Raw genomic sequence first — 19,980 nt, 5'->3', positions numbered from 1 at the left:
AAGGAATCTGGGGGTCTATCCTTCCCCCCGTCCCACTGCCATACAGCTCTGAGGTCTTTCTGACCATCACTAAACCAAAACAAGCCTAATTTATTAATAAGAACTGACGGGCTTCCCTGGTGGCGCAGTGGTTGAGAACCCGCCTGCCGATGCAAGGCACACGGGTTCGTGCCCCGGTCCAGGAAGATCCCACATGCCGCGGAGCGGCTGGGCCCGTGAGCCATGGTCGCTGAGTCTGCGCGTCCGGAGCCTGTGCTCCGCAACGGGAGAGGCCACAACAGTGAGAGGCCCGCGTACCTTAAAAAAAAAAATAAAAAAATAAGAACTGACGTTTTTAAGTACTTAGACCAGTCACTATCCTCATCACTTTATATGGATTGTGTCCTCTTGTTCTCATAATAATTCTATGAGTTTCTTAAACCTAAGTGAACAGCAGAATCTCCAGGGGAACTCTTAAATGTGCTTTATTAGAAGTGTTTATACCTTCTCATGAAAGATATTTTAATTTGGGGACCAAAGATATTATATCTTATTCTATCCTTCCTCCATAAAAGCCTGGAGGAGCCTAAAATAATGTAACCAGGTGTTTCCCACATAGCTGGATCATGGATTAACAATCATCCCTTTGAGATATTATTCAGTGAAAAGAGTTTAGGATTAGGGGTCAGATGTTTTGAGTCTGTTGTAGCTGGCCACCTGCTAGGTATTGGTTTTACACATCATCGTGCTATACTCAAATTGACTGTTGTGTAAGATAAGGACAATAACCTAATTCTCACATAGCTGTTCCCAAATTAGTTCAATAGTTTTCATCACCTAGAATATGCAGACTCTGAATCTTTATTCATTGGGTGAATGGAGAGATGGATAGATCAGTGAATGCACTTCCCAGTTTTCCCATCTCATCTCCTGCTTTTCCTCATTTCCCTCTGATACATGGATCTTGTTACTATTCTTCAAACACACCAAGCAAGCTTCTTCCCACCTCAGAGCCTTTGCTCCCAGGCTGCCTGAGCCCCTGGCTGATTCTTTTTTCAAATTTTACCTTCTTAAAGAGGCCTTTTCTGAACCCTATGTAAAATTGCCAATCGCTGGCCCCAGTTACTCTCAATCCTTATCCTGCTTTACTCTCTTTATAAGTTTCAAAACCATTGATAATTATAGAATATATTATTTGTCTACTTGTTCACTAACATCTTCCTCCCTAAGAATGCATTGGAGCAGGGACTTGGTTTTGTTCACCTGGCTGTATATTAAAAGGTAGTGACTGTTATGAATGCCCCCTTCCTGACTCGCAGATCCACACCTGCGAGCTGGCAGAAGTTTGAGGCCTTAAGCATGCAAACTGGACGGAGATCTTTTTCATTGAAGGTTCTAATGGATATCCTTAAAGAAAGGGGGTACCTGATTTAAAGGAGACGGAGGCTCTTTTGCACATAAATAGATACGTATCTCAAAAAGAAATGTTCTCTGAACTCACTGGAACAGATAAGTACGAAGAGTTATATTGTCATTCCCATTTCATGATAACTCCAAAAAAGTGAGTTTATAACATGCTGCTTTGATTACTAGTTTATGTAACAGTTTTATTAAGCTGATTCCAAAGCAATATGTTCCAAGGTGGTTTATGTGAGGACACTAATAAAGCAGCATACCAAGCAAATAGACCAACTGTTATTTGGGCTGCTAACATGAACCGTTTCCATTGTCATTTTGAAGACTCTCCAAATTCTTAAGTCTAGTACAGCTCAGGAAAACCAAGAGCTCTAAATTCACAAGTCACGTCAAAGGCAAGGTCATCAAACGCTAGGACTTCACCCTTTGGTCTCAAGAGTACTTTCAAGGATGTCACTGATTTGTATTTGGTAATCAAAGCAGCAGACAAACAGGAAAATCGTCAGTCTTTCTCCACTTGTTTGAAGGCACCTGACAAACTTCTTTTCTTAGGAAAGTGAGAAATGCAGAGACTTCTTTATCTGCAAATGAAATGCGCGTAGGGTCTAAAAGGAATCTAACAGATATTTACTTATAAGTGAATAGATATCCTTGAATTGCTTCCCAATTACTGCATAAATTTCTCCGGGATGTAACATGAGCAGACAGATTCTTACAGGATTCCTGAAGAGTCAAGAAAACCATAAAATTTAAGGTTAGCTCTGTTCTAAACTCATTATAGGTCTTCTCTAGGAGTAATGCACAAATTAGTCTTCATTCTTGAAAGAGCAATTAGGAGATTATAGAACAGTTAAGAAAACCTTAAGTGGATGACAGCAAAAAATAGTGATTAAATAAGTAGACCAATAAAATAAGCCTGAAGCAGTAAATGTGTTCTTGAAAAATTGATTTCCTTCACAAATTTCTCAGAGGTAAATTTAAATGTTCATTATTTGGCCCATAATATGAAAAGAGGATGATCAAAGGGGGAAGAACTAGAGATCAATTAATAATATATATTGAGCAGCTACTGTGTGTCCAGAAAGAGGTCTGGGGATACAGATATGTCTCCATTAGGTTCAAAAGTTGTCAAGAGAAACATAACTAGCAAATGCCAAGTTTAGACAAGTTTAGTATTTAAACAAGTTTAGTACTGGGGACCTGGAGTGATCAGGAGAGTTGCTGAGGAAGGAGTGGATAGTTTGAAGGGAGGAGGAAGAAAAGGTCAAGAGAGAAGGGAGAGGTGATGAGTAATGAAATCTTTGCAGACAGATATGGCCCTAGACTTCAAGGAGATCTCCAAGCTTCAGAGTACCTGCGTGGGCTGTGAGAAATGGCTGCAAACATGTAAAGGAAGGAAAGACAAGAGGTAGAGTAAGTGCAAGAAAGAGAGAAACACCATGTTGACAGCACTCTTCCTTCTTTCCTTCATTTGACAAGTATTCGTTGAGTACCCACTTCTAGGAGCTAGGAACAATTCCAGACACTGGGTCTGTAGTATTAACAACAAGCTATGTGCCCTCATGCAGCTTCTATTCAGTGCAGAAAAACTAGCTAAAGGAAAAAGACATAAAGAGTTGGTTTTTAAAAATGTCAGGAAGGGAATGGAAAGAGAAAAGAAAGAGAAAAGTCTGTAATATTTCTACAGTACACATGCTCCATCTTTTTTCCAAATGGCTATTTGTTTTCTAGGCATATTATTGCCAAAAATTTACCTATTAACTTCTTAAAATTAACTTTCGTTATGTGCATCCTTAGTGCCCTTACTCTGAATTAATCAGTTTAAAGCATTAACTATTAAAAAGTAGGGTACAGAGTTCGTCACTTCAAAACAATTCAAAACTTGACTTGAAACTGCATATGTGGAAGAATATATGTCACTAGAAAAAAACTGAATCCCAAATATGTGTTATAGCAGAAGACCAGAATTTTCATAGGATTCCTACATGGATTTATTTGTTGCCAATCTTCTCATAATTCTCCTCAACACTTCACCTCTTCTTATTCAATTTTCCTACTATTTCTCTGTCATCACAGTAAATGTCACAGTCGCCGATGACTTTACCCTCTCCCAATACCGACTTTGTAGCATTCCTTTTGCATACATTTGTATACTGTCCACTGACATTGCTTATTAGCCCCAGACCTCATTCCTTCTCTGATTAACACAATAGTTTCCAGGGTCCCCTTCTGCCAATCACAGAAGTTTGGAGCCTAAGGGACTCGACTTAGCAATGCACCTTCAAAGCCATCTTGGCCTCTTTTTCCTGGTCAATCCTCTTAAAGCAGGCACTTGCGGTGTTCTCTAATCAAAATCCTTCCATGGCTTACCACTACCTCCTAAAGACAGTCCAGACTCCCTTTTTAGAGGATTTAAGGCTGTCTACGTTTTTTTTTTTTGTTTGTTTTTTGTTTTTCTGAGGCACCAACATGGTTGTCAACCTTACCCTTCCCATTCATTGACTCAAAAGTATTCTTCGAGCCCCTCTAGAGCCCTCAGTTTCATGGGTTGTGGGGAAGGAGGAAGGGGATGGGACAAGTACATGAATAACCCATTATGTGTTCAGAGAGGTGTGACAAAGGCTGCTTAGAGAGCACTGGACTCAAGCATCCAATCCTGCTCTTTTGCTGACTTTGTTTCATCAGTGCTGATTAAATTAGTTTGTTATTAAAACATGGCCCACTCTTGTCGATCCTCCCTCATGATCTTCCATCTCAGTAGGAAGAAGGTCTTTTCTCTGCTTTTCTCTAAACCCAAATACATCTGGTCTTTCAAAGACTAGATCAGATGCCAAATAATCCATGTAGATTTCTTTCCTTAGTCTTCTAGTCTTAATATGTCTTGTTTAGTTCTATTTCCATTCTCATTCTAATCACATCCTTGCTTCTATTAGAGTTTATTATCAAATCCATGTCTTTTACTGCAACTGTCTACCTCTTAAGAACAGCAACTGTGATTATATATATATATATATATATCTCCATATCCCTTCCCCAAATAGGTGTTTGATGAATATTCCCCCAGCTAAAATAATAGGAAATAAATCGTGCACCAAACAATTCTAAAATGGAATGATGAGGGGATTAACTGTACAATGTGATCCCCACACACTTGTAGTAAAACTGCCACATAAATTACTGTAAAAATTCACAACAGTAGAGGAGAGAGCTACCACTAACAGACGAGGATCCCCAGGCTCAAATTGAAGGGGTTAAGCAGCTCTATCTGCAAGGGGGAAAAATGATTCTTCATTTGCCTTCATCAAAGACTAATTTTAGGTCTCTTGGTAATTAAATGAACACATTGTTTATGCTCCATACACTTTCTGTCCTGAGTCTTGGAAAATACATGAAATTTCCAAGAATTAAAGTTTCCATTAACACAAGTGCCAAATCAGGAGGCCTGACCTGTGGGAGAAAGCACATTTGTCTTTGCTGGCTCCTTTTCAAAAAGCTACAGAAAGATATTTACTGTATAACTTTCTTGTGCGTAATGGCTCTTTTTTATCATTGAGGCCATCTAGACAAGACCGAGAAGCTGCCACATTTCAGAAAGCCACCAATTACTGAAGAATGACGGTTTGAGTTCTGAAGTGTTGACTGCAGTCCCTGTTCGGGGTAAAATTTTTGTATTGGAAGAGACTTCGAGCGGTTTTCTTCTTCCACTTTTTTTTTTTTTTTTGTCGTAGTTGTGTGTTTGTGTGTGTATTTAATTCCCTGAGAACCAGCTTTGGCTGGCGAAGAAATATGTCAACACGAAGTGGGTTTCAGAACACTACTTCCACTTATCATCCCTACTAGACGGAAATTTAATGTAAATCAGTATGTGTGCACGCAGCCTGGATGCGTCAGAAGACTATTTTCTGATCTCTATATCTGGTTTTATGTAACCTGAAGTAGCACAGTTATCTACCCAGGTTAAAAAAAAAAAAATCTCTTTACGTCAGTGAACTCGAACTCAGAAAGTTCTCTCCCCGGAGCTGGGAGCCTTTTAAAGACATGCGTGTCACGCTGGCTGCGGGGGGTCGCAGCTACTGGGAAAAAGGCTGGTTCTACAGGCCCCGCCCTCCACCCCCCGTCGCCCCTCCCTCCGGCGGGCTCCCTACCTCCCCGGGTCTCGCCTCTCCCCCACCCCCTCCCTCCCTCATCTCAGCAATTTCGGCCTCAGAGGTCTTGTGCGCGTCAAAGCCCGAAGTGGGAGGCTGATTTGTGGAGCATCACGCCCCAGCTCCTCTCCCCAAGCCTCTCCTCCGTCGTCGGCAGCGGCCAAGGGATAGAGCCGAGCAGGGGGAGGGGAAGAGCGACACCCATCCCCCTCCCTCCAGCCCTCCCCGCGTTCAGATTCAACTGCACCTTTTATTATTTTAACTCTTCTCCCTAGGACGCGCGGCCCCGGGATCTGTCCCTCCGGCAGTCGCGGTCCCCGCTCCCGCGCCCGGAGATGGGACAGCGAGGGACCCGCTCGCGGTCGGCCGGCGTGTGCGGGGAGGTGCGGCCGCTGCGCCCGCTCGCCAGAGTCTGTAAGTTTCAACGCTCCTCTAAGCGGAGGGGAGGGGGAGGCTGAACGCGTCCCCGCAAACGATTGAAAATGCAGAACACGGGCGAGGTTGACAGCGTCGGATGGAATTTCGGGGCACACTCTTTTAATTGACTCTATCCGCAGACCGCAGGCTATTGTCCGGGGTTTTTCCTGCAGCTTGTGTGTTTGATCCCTTCGTCGTCAAGAAGTTTTCAAGCTATTACATTATGAGTTCCAGTGGGATTTTTAAAAGAAAAAAAAATGCAACTCACACTTCTTTCAAATTTAAAATACCTCTACGTAATTTTCAGGTTACATAGCACATTGCTTATTATTATTTTGTCGAATTACAAGAAACATTTATACTACGCAGGAGCTCACGGCCTTTGCCTATTTCTAAAAATAACAGAAAAAGAATTTCCCCTCTTTACTTTTAATATTGCTACATCATGTGAATAGTTTAGTAAATAGATCCTTAATTTTCCTCATAGACGTCGCGTGCTGGTATCCTTGCACTAATCTACAGACGCGGGTAATTTCAGAATTATCACTGAGCCTGCTGTTTACAGGAAGGCTCTTGGTTTTGTTTAACTAAGGCTGTGCTCTTATGTGTTCAAAACGATAAGGAATATTAAAACAGTTCTGGTTCAGACCAAGTAATTTTTCCGGGATCCAAGAACTCAAGCACTAACTAGGCTCGTGTTTACATTAATAAGATCATACCTTTAGCTTTGCACGTCACCTGGAATGTATAGACACACCCCTACATGCAAGGACTGAAGAGGTGAGGAAAATAGGGGGAAAAGTTTTTAATCTTCGTTTCCCTCCTGCAGGACGGGTCTCGAGGGAAGGAGAGGCAGGTCGGAGACAGGTGCATAGGCTGACTATGGTGACGGGACGATGTTGGCCAGAAAGAGCATCATCCCCGAGGAGTATGTGCTGGCGCGCATAGCCGCGGAGAACCTGCGCAAACCGCGCATCAGGGACCGCCTGCCCAAGGCCCGCTTCATCGCCAAGAGCGGGGCCTGCAACCTGGCGCACAAGAACATCCGGGAGCAAGGACGGTTCCTCCAGGACATCTTCACTACCTTGGTGGACCTGAAATGGCGCCACACCCTGGTCATCTTTACCATGTCGTTCCTCTGCAGCTGGCTGCTCTTCGCCATCATGTGGTGGCTGGTGGCCTTTGCCCACGGGGACATCTATGCTTACATGGAGAAAAGTGGGATAGAGAAAAGTGGCTTGGAGTCCACCGTGTGTGTGACTAACGTCAGGTAAGAATGCAGCGGGATGAGGCAGGGGTGGAAAACAGCACAGAAAAAGAGATGAAACTGTCCTTTCTCTCTTCACTCTGTTATTTTGTTGCAAGTGAACTAAAGAGTTTGTTTCAGTACCTTCAGAAGCAAAAAAGTAAAAACATAACAACAACAACAAAACCAATCCAATGTATTAAAAATCTTCTCAGATGCAGCTTTATGGATGACGAGTCTTTGAAAATGTAGCACTTCAATCCTTTGAGCTGGCCTTGAAAATATTATACCAGTTATTTTAAAATGGTCGTGGTTCAAAGGATTCCACAGAGCGCCTTCCTCAGAAAAACCACATACTGAGTTTTCAGTCTGAAAAAGCTGCTGTCCATAGTTCCAGCATCCACAAGGCAATATCTCTGATCAACAAAAAATATTGTGCAAATGCTAGTAATGTTTTTCCACAACTTCTCTTACCAGTGACATTTTCAGAAATAATGAGAAAAATGGGAAAACACTGGTGGAGAGGTGTTCTAGATTAAAAAAAAATTTTTTTAATCCACCAGAAATGAAATAAACATAAGCCCTTCTTTATCAAGATTATCTTAAATAGCTGATTGCTTGCATTGAATTCCAAAATTAGAAGTTATGCTGAGATTCAGAACTAGAAAAAAATTATTTTTTAATGGAGATTGGTCCAAATTTTTAATGGAAGAGATTATGTAGAAGTGACTTCGTGTTGTGGTTTTCTCTAAAAGTTTTAGTAGGATAGGAAGACAGTTCCTAGATTGCCCTAATTTTGCTTTTTTTCTCTTATATTGTAAATATTTCAAAGATAAGTAAAGTGAATTTGATTTCAGTGATTCTCCTCTCATAGTTTCACATGGCCTAAGAACATTTACTTGGAGTGATTTGTCTCTTATTTTGTTGGAAGATGGAAAAAGGTAATATCAATTGCAAAAATATGCACTCTGCAGTGAAACATTAGTAGTTATGCTAGCAACTTTTCCAGGACCTTTTCTCAATATATTCCAAATTCACATAATTCATAAAGCAAAGCAACTGAGTAAGCACCATTCTTCCAGGAAACTGTAAAGAATAAGACCTTTGATGACCCTGAAATCTTATGAAATTAGCATACCGCTGTAAGAAGCAGAAACTCAGACTGTAAAGTTGTCCATCCTTCCATTGCCTGAATAGTTGCAATGCCAGCTTATCAAGGGGGGTTGCGGTATTTGTCGTAGAGATCACATGCCACAGATTTCAGCTCAGATTTTGAGGAGAAAAACAAATTGAATCGATCCACTGCCTTTACCATCGAGTTAGATATTGTTTTCTTGTCTTAAACTTGCCACAGACTTTTGTCTCAAAGAAAATATAGATGAAGAATGTAGGTGATCATCAGTACACCAAATATAAAGGAACAAAATACTGTGTTTAACGGGTATATGTAGGTCAGATAGCATTATCTATAATATTTCTCTTTAAGAAATTTATTGGCACTGATGTTGGTGAATCATTTTCTTATCAAGGTACATTTTTAATAAACATGAAGTAGATACACATAAAAAGAGATAAAAGAAACAGAAATGATAAACCTCGGAAAAATAAAGGACAGATTTTATTCACAAGACAAATATATTGGCTTTTCCTGTGGGAAAAAAGTCATTAAGCAATTTATTAAAGATATGTCATCAAAAGTGAGATATTTTCAATGATTTTGTAAAAGAACTTGATGGAGTGCACTGGTTATTAAAAGCTGTTTTACTGCTAGCTTTTATTGTTCAACAAGAGGTGTTCTGAGGCATGTTTATCCCCCTGATGTATTCCTGCTGGTTTGAACATTCGATTCACTATGAGAAATGGCATCACAGATACAAGGAGACACACTTGATCTTATCAGTATGAGAGTTTTAGCATTTTATTTATTTATTTTTCATTAGGTGATTCTCTAAAGCATATTTCTTTTTTAAAAATTTTTATTAAAATATAGTTGATTTAATCTTAGCATTTTAAATTGCACTTCTTACCTAAAAAAATAGTATTGGACATCTTGTAAGGTTAAAATCTTACTGGTTTTATTTTAGCATTGTGGTACTATTTATACTTCGATGCAACATACAATTTAATCTTAACCAACCGTACATAATACTTTTTCACCAAAAAAAAAAAAAAAATAGAAACAGAAAAAATCTCTATTCTCTCCCAAAAGGGATTTAAAAGATGACTAATAATATGTCTAATTCTTCTCATTTCCTTTCCTTTCATAAGTTCAGTGTCTCACCTTGTCATCAGAACCGAAAACAACTGATTGTAATGAACATTCTCCAGTGTATCCAAATAACATTTAACATTCTCCTTCCAGGCTGGCTCACTTTCCCTTTCACGTGGATGACTTTCTAACATGAGTCAGAAAATAAACCAATATATTTCCTCTTCTAATTCAGCCTCACTCCCTCTGTAGGAGAACAAATGAACAGTTAAACACTTTCATCTCCTGAGGTTGTTTAGCATGACAGGTGCTCATAAAAGGCTGGGTCTTGCACAATATAATGTTTGGAAGTAAGTTCTTTCATAAAATAAACAACATACACAATATGGCACATGAATGATATCTTAAGCCGTTAAAATGAAACATCTGAGCATATTCATCATACGCTGCTCCCTGAAGCATGTATAATTAGAAATCAATGTTGTATCCGTGCCCCTTCACTGGGGTCTTTTCTTATTCTTTGCCATGTTTTTGGATCATTCAGTATTAGCTCATGTGTAGCTAGTGCAAAAAGCAATCATTGCTTTTCATGAATCGTTTGAGCAACAAAAGGGGTAAGAAAGGCAATTTTCACACTCCATTTAAAAGTTAATTAGAAGAATCAACTATCTTTCAATTAAAAAAATAAAAATCCCTGATTATGAACCTGAATAGAAAAAGATCACCTGCATGTGCTTGCCTACCATTCACGGTGTCCCGCCAAAGTGCAGTACTTAACTTAGTATTCAAATATTTAATATTTGGTCTCTCATTGTGTGTGGCATTAATACACAGCTAATACTTTGACAGATGGTCTCTCGTCTATAAAATTAGAAAAGTTTGAAATTGGGGTGTAGGGCAAACACAAGACTAAGACTGTTTCTATTAAGAAGCTACAGCAGTGTAGGATATGTAGTTAAATGAATAAATTAGTGATAAGAATAACCAAATGTGGTGCTTCTCAACCAGGGGAGATAAAACAGAATTATCTGCAAGCTTTTCCAAAGTTTTATCCAGGTCCACCCTAAACTACCAAATCAGGGTTTACACTGAGCTGAGGAAGAGAGTGCAGTTTGAAAAAGCTTCCCAAGAAAACCCTGACACTTGTTGGCCCCTTCCCTGTGATTCTTTCGGAGACTAGCCCAGAATTAAGAGAATTCGTGTTCTTATTAATTATGGAATCTTGACACAGTCACTTATCTATCTCTACCTCAAATCCTTCCTTTAATAACTTCAGTATTCTCTAGATCACTTAGAGAACAAAACGAGACAATCAGTAAGAAAACATGTTTCGTTCCAAATGGCACAACATGGTTTTTTTTAATTAAAAATACTAGTATCTTTGAATGATGTGCTTTGTACCACTCTTTAGCACTGTGCTTTCTCTATATAAGGTACACAAGCAGTGTTTGTTAGGGAGTATGACTTTTAAAGGTTGTAAATAATAAAAAGTTCACTTATTACTCAGTACTTCCCACATGACTCAAGTCACTTAAACACAGACAGGCAATAAATAATAGACATCAACCTGGAAGAAAATTTCACGAAGTAAAATAAGCCTATAAATCTAAATATGTCTAGGTATTATTTTAATGTTTTCACATAAACAGGCCCATCATTACATGATTTGAAAACATTAATAGAAGTGTATCCCAGAAGCCTGGAGGTAGATGCATGCGGAGAGAGAGAGAGAGGGAGAGAATGAACAAGTGCTTGTGTTTAGAACTGGACATTTGATACATTAAGGTGGATGGTCTTTCTAAAAGCCTTTAACAGCCTTTGGACATGGGACTTCCCTGGTGGCGCAGTGGTTAAAAATCTGCCTGCCAATGTAGGGGACATGGTTTGACCCCTGGTCCGGGAAGATGCCACATGCCACGGAGCAACTGAGCCCGTGCATCACAACTACTGAGCCTGTGCTCTAGAGCCCGTGCTCTGCAACAAGAGAAGCCACTGCGATGAGAAGCCCACGCACAGCAACAAAGAGTAGCCCCCTCTCACCGCAACTAGAGAAAGCCCGTGCGCAGCAATGAAGACCCAACGCAGCCAAAGATAATAAATAAATAAATAAATTTTTAAAAATAGCCTTTGGACATCGACAAATGAATGGATAAAGAAGATGTGGTGTGTATATATCTATATCTATATATAGATAGATATATATACACAATGGAATATTACTCGGCCATAAAAAGAATGAAATAATGGCATTTGCAGCAACATGGATGGACCTAGAGATTATCATACTAAATGAAGTAAATCAGACAGAGAAAGACAAATATCATGTGATATCGCTTATATGTGGAATCTTAAAAAATGATAGAAATGAACTTAGTTACAAAACAGAAATAGAGTCACAGACATAGAAAACAAACTTATGGTTACCAAAGGGGAAAGGGTGAGGGAGGGATAAATAAGGAGTTTGGGATTAACATATACACACTACTATATATAAAATGGATAACCAACAAGGACCTACTGTATAGCACAGGGAACTATACTCAATATCTTATAATAACCTGTAATGGAAAGAACCTGAAAAAGAATATGAATGTGTGTGTGTGTATACACATATATATATATTTCACTTTGCTGCACACCTGAAACAACTAACACAACATTGTAAAGCAACTATACTTTAATAATTTTTTTTTTAAAAAATAGCCTTTAGAGGAAGAAAACGCAAAATTCAACTTAGCCTGTTATTTCGTGATTCAAAATCTGATCCAATGGCATTGTTTTCTGGTCTCATTTCTTACAGGTCTTTCACCTCTGCTTTCCTCTTCTCCATTGAAGTTCAAGTGACAATTGGGTTTGGCGGGAGAATGATGACAGAGGAATGCCCTCTGGCCATCACAGTCCTGATTCTCCAGAACATTGTGGGTTTGATCATCAATGCAGTCATGTTGGGCTGCATATTCATGAAAACAGCCCAGGCTCACAGAAGGGCGGAAACCTTGATTTTCAGCCGCCATGCGGTGATCGCAGTCCGAAATGGCAAACTGTGTTTCATGTTCCGTGTGGGCGACCTAAGGAAAAGCATGATCATCAGTGCATCGGTGCGCATCCAGGTGGTCAAGAAAACCACGACACCCGAAGGGGAGGTGGTGCCTATTCACCAACTAGACATTCCCGTTGATAACCCCCTTGAGAGTAATAACATTTTTCTGGTGGCCCCTTTGATCATCTGCCACGTGATTGACAAGCGCAGCCCCTTGTATGATATCTCCGCCACTGACCTTGCCAACCAAGACCTGGAGGTCATCGTGATTCTGGAAGGAGTGGTCGAAACTACTGGCATTACCACCCAAGCGAGAACCTCCTACATCGCTGAGGAGATCCAATGGGGCCATCGCTTCGTGTCCATCGTAACCGAGGAGGAAGGCGTGTATTCCGTGGATTACTCCAAATTTGGCAACACCGTGAAGGTAGCGGCTCCGAGGTGCAGCGCCCGAGAGCTGGACGAAAAGCCTTCCATTCTTATCCAAACCCTCCAGAAGAGTGAACTGTCCCACCAGAATTCTCTGAGGAAGCGCAATTCCATGAGAAGAAACAATTCCATGAGGAGGAATAATTCCATCCGCCGGAACAATTCATCCCTCATGGTGCCCAAGGTGCAATTTATGACTCCAGAAGGAAATCAGAACACGTCGGAATCCTGACAACAACACAACCCCCAGAAAGTCTTTGATAAGATGTTGAAGAGTTTCTACAGGGCACAGACTGAAACAGAGCTGGAACACAATAATTTGTCCTTCTTTATCTTAATGCACTAAATGATATGCATATTCCAACAGCAGCACTTTCTGTGTCAATAAACAGTAACACACAAGCTGGAGGGTTCTTGGCTCACTTGTTTCATCCATGCAGTATTCGCAGAGATAGGCTTAAGTTATGTAGGGGAAATGCTCTCATTTCTCTCAATTTGAAACCCAAGAATTACATTAATAGTAATAGACCTTGAATATGAAAGTGGACCAAGGGATGATGCTTTATGAAATACTTAGCGGGTGACACCACAGTTGTCTCTGTTTCTATTGTTCACTCTTGAAATGTGATAGAATGGGCAGGGGGCCCCAAAACTGTGTTTTTCCTTTCTCTCTTTCTCTCTCTCTCTCTTTTTTTTTTTTTAACTGCACCAGGTAAGAAGCCTGCTTAAGACAAAAACTGCTTAGTTTTGTTTTGTTCTGTTGTTTATTTTTTAAATACTGAATTTTATTTTTTCCTCAAATTGTATAGTGTAAGCATAACTAGTATTAGGAAAATTACACTAAAATTTTAAGCAGGGACATCTGTGAAATTGGAAAACAACAACAACTGAGTTCAATTCTAGCATGTTTCCACATGAACATAATTGAATCTAACTAGAAATCAAAATTCCTATTCCATTAAATCAACTATTGTAGTATAAGACTCAAAGTTTCAAAGCTATAAATCACCCCACAATATGATTGATGAAGCAAAGTTCCTGTTAACTTCTCATTCAGAGCCTTGAAAACATGAACAGAAACTTGCAAATCTATTTTTGGATTTCCCACAGAAAAACTGCTTAGTTCTGCATTTTCCCCGGTGCTCAGCCAGGTGTCTGCAGTCCTGCTGGGGCTCCCAGCTGCTTAAAGACAAGCCATAGGAGGTACCAACTGACTAAGAACAACTCACAGAAGAAACATTTAAGCTGAAAAGTTTTACCCATTTCCCTGTGAGTTGGAAAAATATTTTTTATTAAAAACAAACAACAAAAGCTGCTTAGCTCTCATCTACTTCTAAGTGGATTCTCTTCATTCACTTGGTTCTTCACAGTGACCTCCAGAGGTTTCTTTGTCCCCCTCATGGCCACCTGTTGGCAGAACTAGGCAAGGAGCTTTTGGAGAAAAGCTAAGAGCATTCCCGTGTCATTTAGGACTGGATTCCCAAGGGGACAACTACTTCTTTTGCCTTCTCAGTTCTTGTTGAGAGCCTCCACTATAGTGAATATTTTATTAAAATACTTTCTTTGTATTCACTGTAGTTTTGCAATTTCTCTTTCACAAAATTATCCCTAGTGAAAGCTCAGGGAAAAACAACACGTTTTTAGAGGCATGTGAAACAGCGATCACACAGTGAGGACATTCACCTCTGAGATCTCTCTCTCTGAGGGTCCCTCTCTTTGAGATCTGTTGTTCCAAGGGAACTACGTTTTTAAAATTTCATGTCGATTTCATTTCATTCAAAGTTTTAGAATGTTCTCTTGGTTTTTCTATTTGAGCTTGATGTACCATGGAAATCCTGTAACCTTTTTTCTTTGCGTCTCCCACCTCCCATCTTAAAACTACATCTCCTTCTCAATAATATCTGAATGCAGGCCTGGCATATAAAGATTTAGCATTATCTCAATTGCTAAAGTGAGATGTTCTATCAACCCTTGATTTAATCATCCTTAGCTCTTGCCTCTTCAAGGAAGGGATGAGGGCACAGGGAGAGAAGTACAAAGCTAGTAAGCGATAGGCTTATTCTCATATTTCACATAGCTAAACATCAGAAAATTGAGCTCTTGTGTAGCCTTTTACACAGATTTTTGGGGTCTCTATTTATTTTACTTCATCTATGGACATTGGTATATTGAAACATTTCTGTACAGTTTTCAGTTTGCTAAAGAAAAATCTACCTTAATCAGATTTAGCCCACCAGTGATTACAGAGTTGGATATCAGACCTCCTAGCAGTTCTGGCATAGATGTGGGTCCCCCTCTCCCATCCCAGGGAAACCAGACAGATGCAGAAGGCAACTGCCACACCAGCAAAAAGAACATGCACAGTGCTTCCCTGTTCTGTGCAGGGGCAGCTCAACATCTGTGAAGGTGACACAGGCTGTGGGGCAGGCAATGTCTGGGCATAGTGGGGCTGAGATGCAGGATTACTGAGTCCAGGTGATACAGAGATCCTTGGCAGCCAGGGGCAAATCTAGCAATGGAGTTAGAGCAGTTCCACCAGCCACCTTCCAGCTGCAACCAAAGGCTGGGTGCCAAGGACCTGATGGCCATTGATCTCATGGGGAAGTCGGTGGAAGAGTTTGATGGGACCCCTATGTCAAGTCATGGCTCAGATAAGGACATCATTTAGCTAGTGACAGCCACACCAAACAAAAGGTCACATCAATTTCTAAAAATCTGCAAGTGTTTTAGAACATTACAATGATTTCAGAACCTATTTTTACCAAAATATATTTAACTGGCTAAGCAGTTTTGGAACTATTTAGTTTAGTTTTAGAAAATAAGATTCTTTATATGTGTGTGTGTGTATATAATTTTGACTTATGTATTGAATTTAAATATTATTTTATATTAAATACTTAGATTCTTCGCTTCCGTCCTAGTCATCATACAGCAGCTACAATATTCTTTTAGATCATATTACATCACACCTCTGCTTAACACCCTCCTATGTCTTTTCATTTTTCTAAAAATGAAAATCGAAACCTTTTCCAGGGCCCACAAGCCACTACATCTTATTATTACCTTTTCCCCTGAATCATTTCCACTCTACAACTCTGGCCTTGCTGTTCTCTGAAACAGAGCCATACATTCTTTCATATCATGGGTTTGCTTCTACCAGGAACATTTCCCCAGAAGGCCTCCTGGGATTATTTAGGATTTCTGCTCCAGTGCCATCTCATGAGACAGTGCAGTACAGTGGTTAAGAAAATAGACTCCGCAGTCAGACTCTCTTGCTTTAAATTTCAGTTTTAACACTTAGCATCTGTGAGGTCTTGACAAAATTAATATTTGTGCCTCATTTTCCTCATACATAAAATCAAAATGATTATAGTACCTACCTCATAAGTTGCTGTAAGAACTAAGGTAGCTAATGTATATAAAGGGCTTAAAATAGTTTGATTCATTCACAAAGGACAAAAGCTAGAAATGAAAGACTGCTTGAAATTAATTGGATTCTTAGTAGATGACATTCAGTGCATTATATTCGTTCTCTAGAACAGAGAAAAAAGATCTTTGCAGCATGAATCTGATCTCTTAAAAATTCTGCAGCAGAGACCTTATGCCCATACCCAGTTGCTTTTCCTGCTTATTTGATACATGCCACCTGCCTGTTGTCAGATAGTATAATGGGTAGAATACTACAAAGTGTAAAGGGAAACATTTTACCTACAGAGGATATTTCTGGTTTCATGTATCTGTCATTAGTTTATTTATCCAGTAATATATATTGATCTTCTACCATGTCTGACATTCACCATCTGGCAAAAAAAAAACTAGGTGTGTTTCTTCTCTTTGTGGAGGAGCGGAAATTTATAAGCAGGTTAGGTGTTGATTCTGCACCCAAATACTTTGAGATGGAAAGTATCAGGAGAGGAACACTGGCTTAGGTGCCAGAATTGCATGATCAAAATCGAGACCTACCCTTGGTTACTGGGCAGGCGTGGGAAGGCAACGGAAGATCCAGAGCTGTGCCACGGGATAGTTTTGTGGAGAACTGGGTGAGAAAATAGAACACTGCTCATCTTTAGAGCTGTCATTTTTTTTCCTGCTTTACATTATCCCAGTCCCACGGTTTTATTCTACAATTCCTCATCATTTGCCACTTGGCTCAAGACTTTCTCTGAGTAAAAATCATGGTCCCCTGGACTCAGATATTTCTAACTCTCTGGTCAAGTGTTTTAACACTCAGGTGTCTCAGAACCAGCAGAGACTTAAAGAGATGACCTCAGTTCCCAAAGAAAGTCTAACTCCCAGAGAATTTATTAGCCGCTTAGTAAACATGGGGTGGCACTTTTTCCCCTCCATTGGTTGGGATCATTTATTTTTTACTGTTGTTTACAGATTTGGCATTTTTGGAAAAGAAATTTCCTCACAGATAATAAAATAATTATAGATAAAGAAGAAAGAATGAAAAGATATCTGCATCTCTTGGGGTTCCCACCCACAACTTTTGTCATTTTCACCATGTCCAAAGTAGAGGCAGAACTGAAATTAGTGTCTCCAAGGACCAGTGCATTAAAATAACCATAACAAATCCTACAGGCTGTTTAAGAGGAAACCCAAGGGCCATGCTCTTCCCATGATCTTTATGCACAATTCTCATCAATGGTGATGGGAATTCCCCAGAGATCTAGGAAGGAAGTGACCCTAATTACACCTCCCTTGATAATTTACTGCACAGATTCAAGTTTAAGTTCATGAAAATCTTAATCAGCCTTTAACTTCAGCTCAAAATACCACAGCAGAGCCCAATTTCATTTTAGAGTATTTCTATCTTCATTAGTACTCATTTTCAATCGTTGTTCCGGTTCTCATGGAGATTTTCTTGCCAGTACTGTATGACACCCCTCCCCCAACTCCAACACTCTCTGGCATAATTTAAATGAAACTCTTATTCTTCACAGTGTTTATTTTAATCACTTGAGAAAACAAAAATATTAAGGCTGGATTTCCACATACTATTGGACTACTTCAGCTTGTATTGAATAAACAGTGAAAAAGTGGAGGATAAAACAGTTACCTGTAAAACTGAAGTTAAAATATACTTTTCACTTATTAATAGATACATTAACAGATTTTTCAGGAGTCTTCACTTACTCGCCATTGACCGGTGAAAAAAGTCTACACTCTTTAAGCATACTAGTCGAGGCTCCTTGCGGTTTGATTCCAACGCACGGTTTACAGCTTTGCTTCCTAACCCCTTCGAATAGTGCAATGTGTAAAATACTACAATGTATAACATAGTGCTTCAAGCTCACTGACTGCTTCACTCATATTCACTCTCCCACACAAGTCTGCAAGTCTCTGAGCTTGAAACTCTGTGCCTAACAAAATTACTACTCTTACAAAGCCTTCTCAAATCCTCCGTCTAAATTACTTCTTTATCTCCACAGTGTGGACTGTGTTTATTGGTTATTTCATAATATCTGGCACTATATAACTTTTGGATATCATATGCATCTCTCCTCAGACTGTCTTTCCCCCAGACGGCTTATCACAGTGTTTGCCTAAAATAGATGGTGAAGCAGCCTGACAGTTACCTCCCCCAAATCCATTCATCCTTTCTTTCATAGCAACAGAGTTGTTCAGCTAGAGCCAACACATTCCTCTGTCTCTGTTAGCTGTGGCCATGTGCCTGATTTGGGGCCAATGGCCCATGAACAGAAGTCAATGGACCACTTCCCATTCTTGATTTTAAAAACTCTGAGCTTATGTTTCTGTACCTTCTTTCCCCTCCCATGGACCAGACACATAGGTGGTGGAGACCAGCTTTGACCGGGCTGATGACGTAAGAAGATGTGGTACGTGTGTGTGTTTGTGTGTGTGTATAAAATGGAATATTACTCAGCCATAAAAAGAATGAAAAGAATGAGCAAAGTGGATGGACCTAGAGAATATTATGCTGCTTAGTGAAATGAATTAGATAGAGAAAGACAAATACTGTATGATATCACTTATATGTGGATCTTAAAAAACAATACAAATGAATGTGTGTGCAAAACAGAAACAGGCTCGCAGATATAGAAAATAAGCTAGTGATTACCAGTGTGGAGAGGAAGAGGGGAGGGTAAGTTAGGGATATGGGATTAAGAAATACAGACTAAAAAAAAAAAAAAAGAGAGAAATACAGACTACACTGGAATTCCCTGGTGGTCCAGTGGTTAGAATTTGGTGCTTTCACTGCCAGGGCCTGGGTTCAATCCATGGTCAGGGAACTAAGATGCCGCATGCCATGCATCTTGGCCAAAAAGAAAAGAAATACAAACTACTAAGTAATAGATAAGCAACAAGGATTATAGCCATTATCTTGTAATAACTTTTAATGGAGTATAATCTATAAAAATACCAAATCACTATGCTGTACACATGAAACTAATATAACACTGTAAATCAAATTATTAGTATCATTAGAAAACTGAATGAGTGTGAGTAGGATTTTTAACTCAAAATGATAAGCTTTGCCTTTAGCTCATCCCCTTATCACTAAAATAACAAAACACAAAAACTTTAAATCAAAATTAATCTAGTGCAGTCCCATTAATAAGATAGCTTTTCATCAATGGGAAAGAAACCCTGAGGAATTTCTGGGAAATATAAAGAAGATGGAATGGATTTGCTGGGAAAACTAACCAGAGCTGAGACATAAGACCCAGATTCACTCAAAAGAAGGAACAGAGTGGCTGGACAAGAGGATCTGCAGCAGAGGTCAGAAAATATCCAAAGTTCAGAGACAGTACGATCTGGAAACAGAAGCAGGAACAGACAGTGATATGGGGATAGTGCAGGACTATAGAGACATGGGCTGCTCTGTGGACGATGCTTGGCACTGTGAGGACCTGGGAATCTACTCCCTCGGGTCTCTCATGAGACCAAGGGGGCTCTGGGCCTGCAGATGACTTGGGCCACCAAAGTGATAGAGAGAAAAAGAAGAGGATCTCAGTTGAGGGTAGCATTTGAATTAAAGTTTTATTCAATGCCCTTTGAAGTTTCCTAACATTGGGTCACAATTTATGTTTAAAGATTATGCATGTTGATACACTTTTTAACAGATCACAAT

General features: G+C 39.8%; 1 protein-coding gene across 1 annotated transcript; it reads left to right on the top strand.

The window, feature by feature from the left end:
* Nucleotides 1-5,677: 5,677 nt before the first annotated feature.
* Nucleotides 5,678-13,242, top strand: KCNJ8 (potassium inwardly rectifying channel subfamily J member 8). The gene is made up of 3 exons (XM_082665853.1): nt 5,678-5,954; nt 6,787-7,227; nt 12,213-13,242. Exons 2-3 carry the CDS (start codon nt 6,854-6,856, stop codon nt 13,111-13,113), a joined length of 1,275 nt encoding a protein of 424 aa, XP_082521979.1. The 5' UTR covers nt 5,678-5,954; nt 6,787-6,853; the 3' UTR covers nt 13,114-13,242.
* Nucleotides 13,243-19,980: the final 6,738 nt, after the last annotated feature.

This window comes from Grampus griseus (genome assembly GCF_964374135.1).
Source record: "Grampus griseus genome assembly, chromosome: 11".
Taxonomy (NCBI): Eukaryota; Metazoa; Chordata; class Mammalia; order Artiodactyla; family Delphinidae; genus Grampus; species Grampus griseus.
Note: the sequence above shows the minus strand (reverse complement) of the source record. Positions and strands in the feature narration are given on the sequence as shown.

Excerpts from the sequence above, each read along its gene's own strand:
- KCNJ8 (XM_082665853.1), top strand. The coding sequence starts at position 6,854 with ATGTTGGCCAGAAAGAGCATCATCCCCGAGGAGTATGTGCTGGCGCGC. Across the intron at positions 7,228-12,212 it reads GTGTGTGTGACTAACGTCAG|GTCTTTCACCTCTGCTTTCC; the intron begins GTAAGAATGCAG and ends CATTTCTTACAG.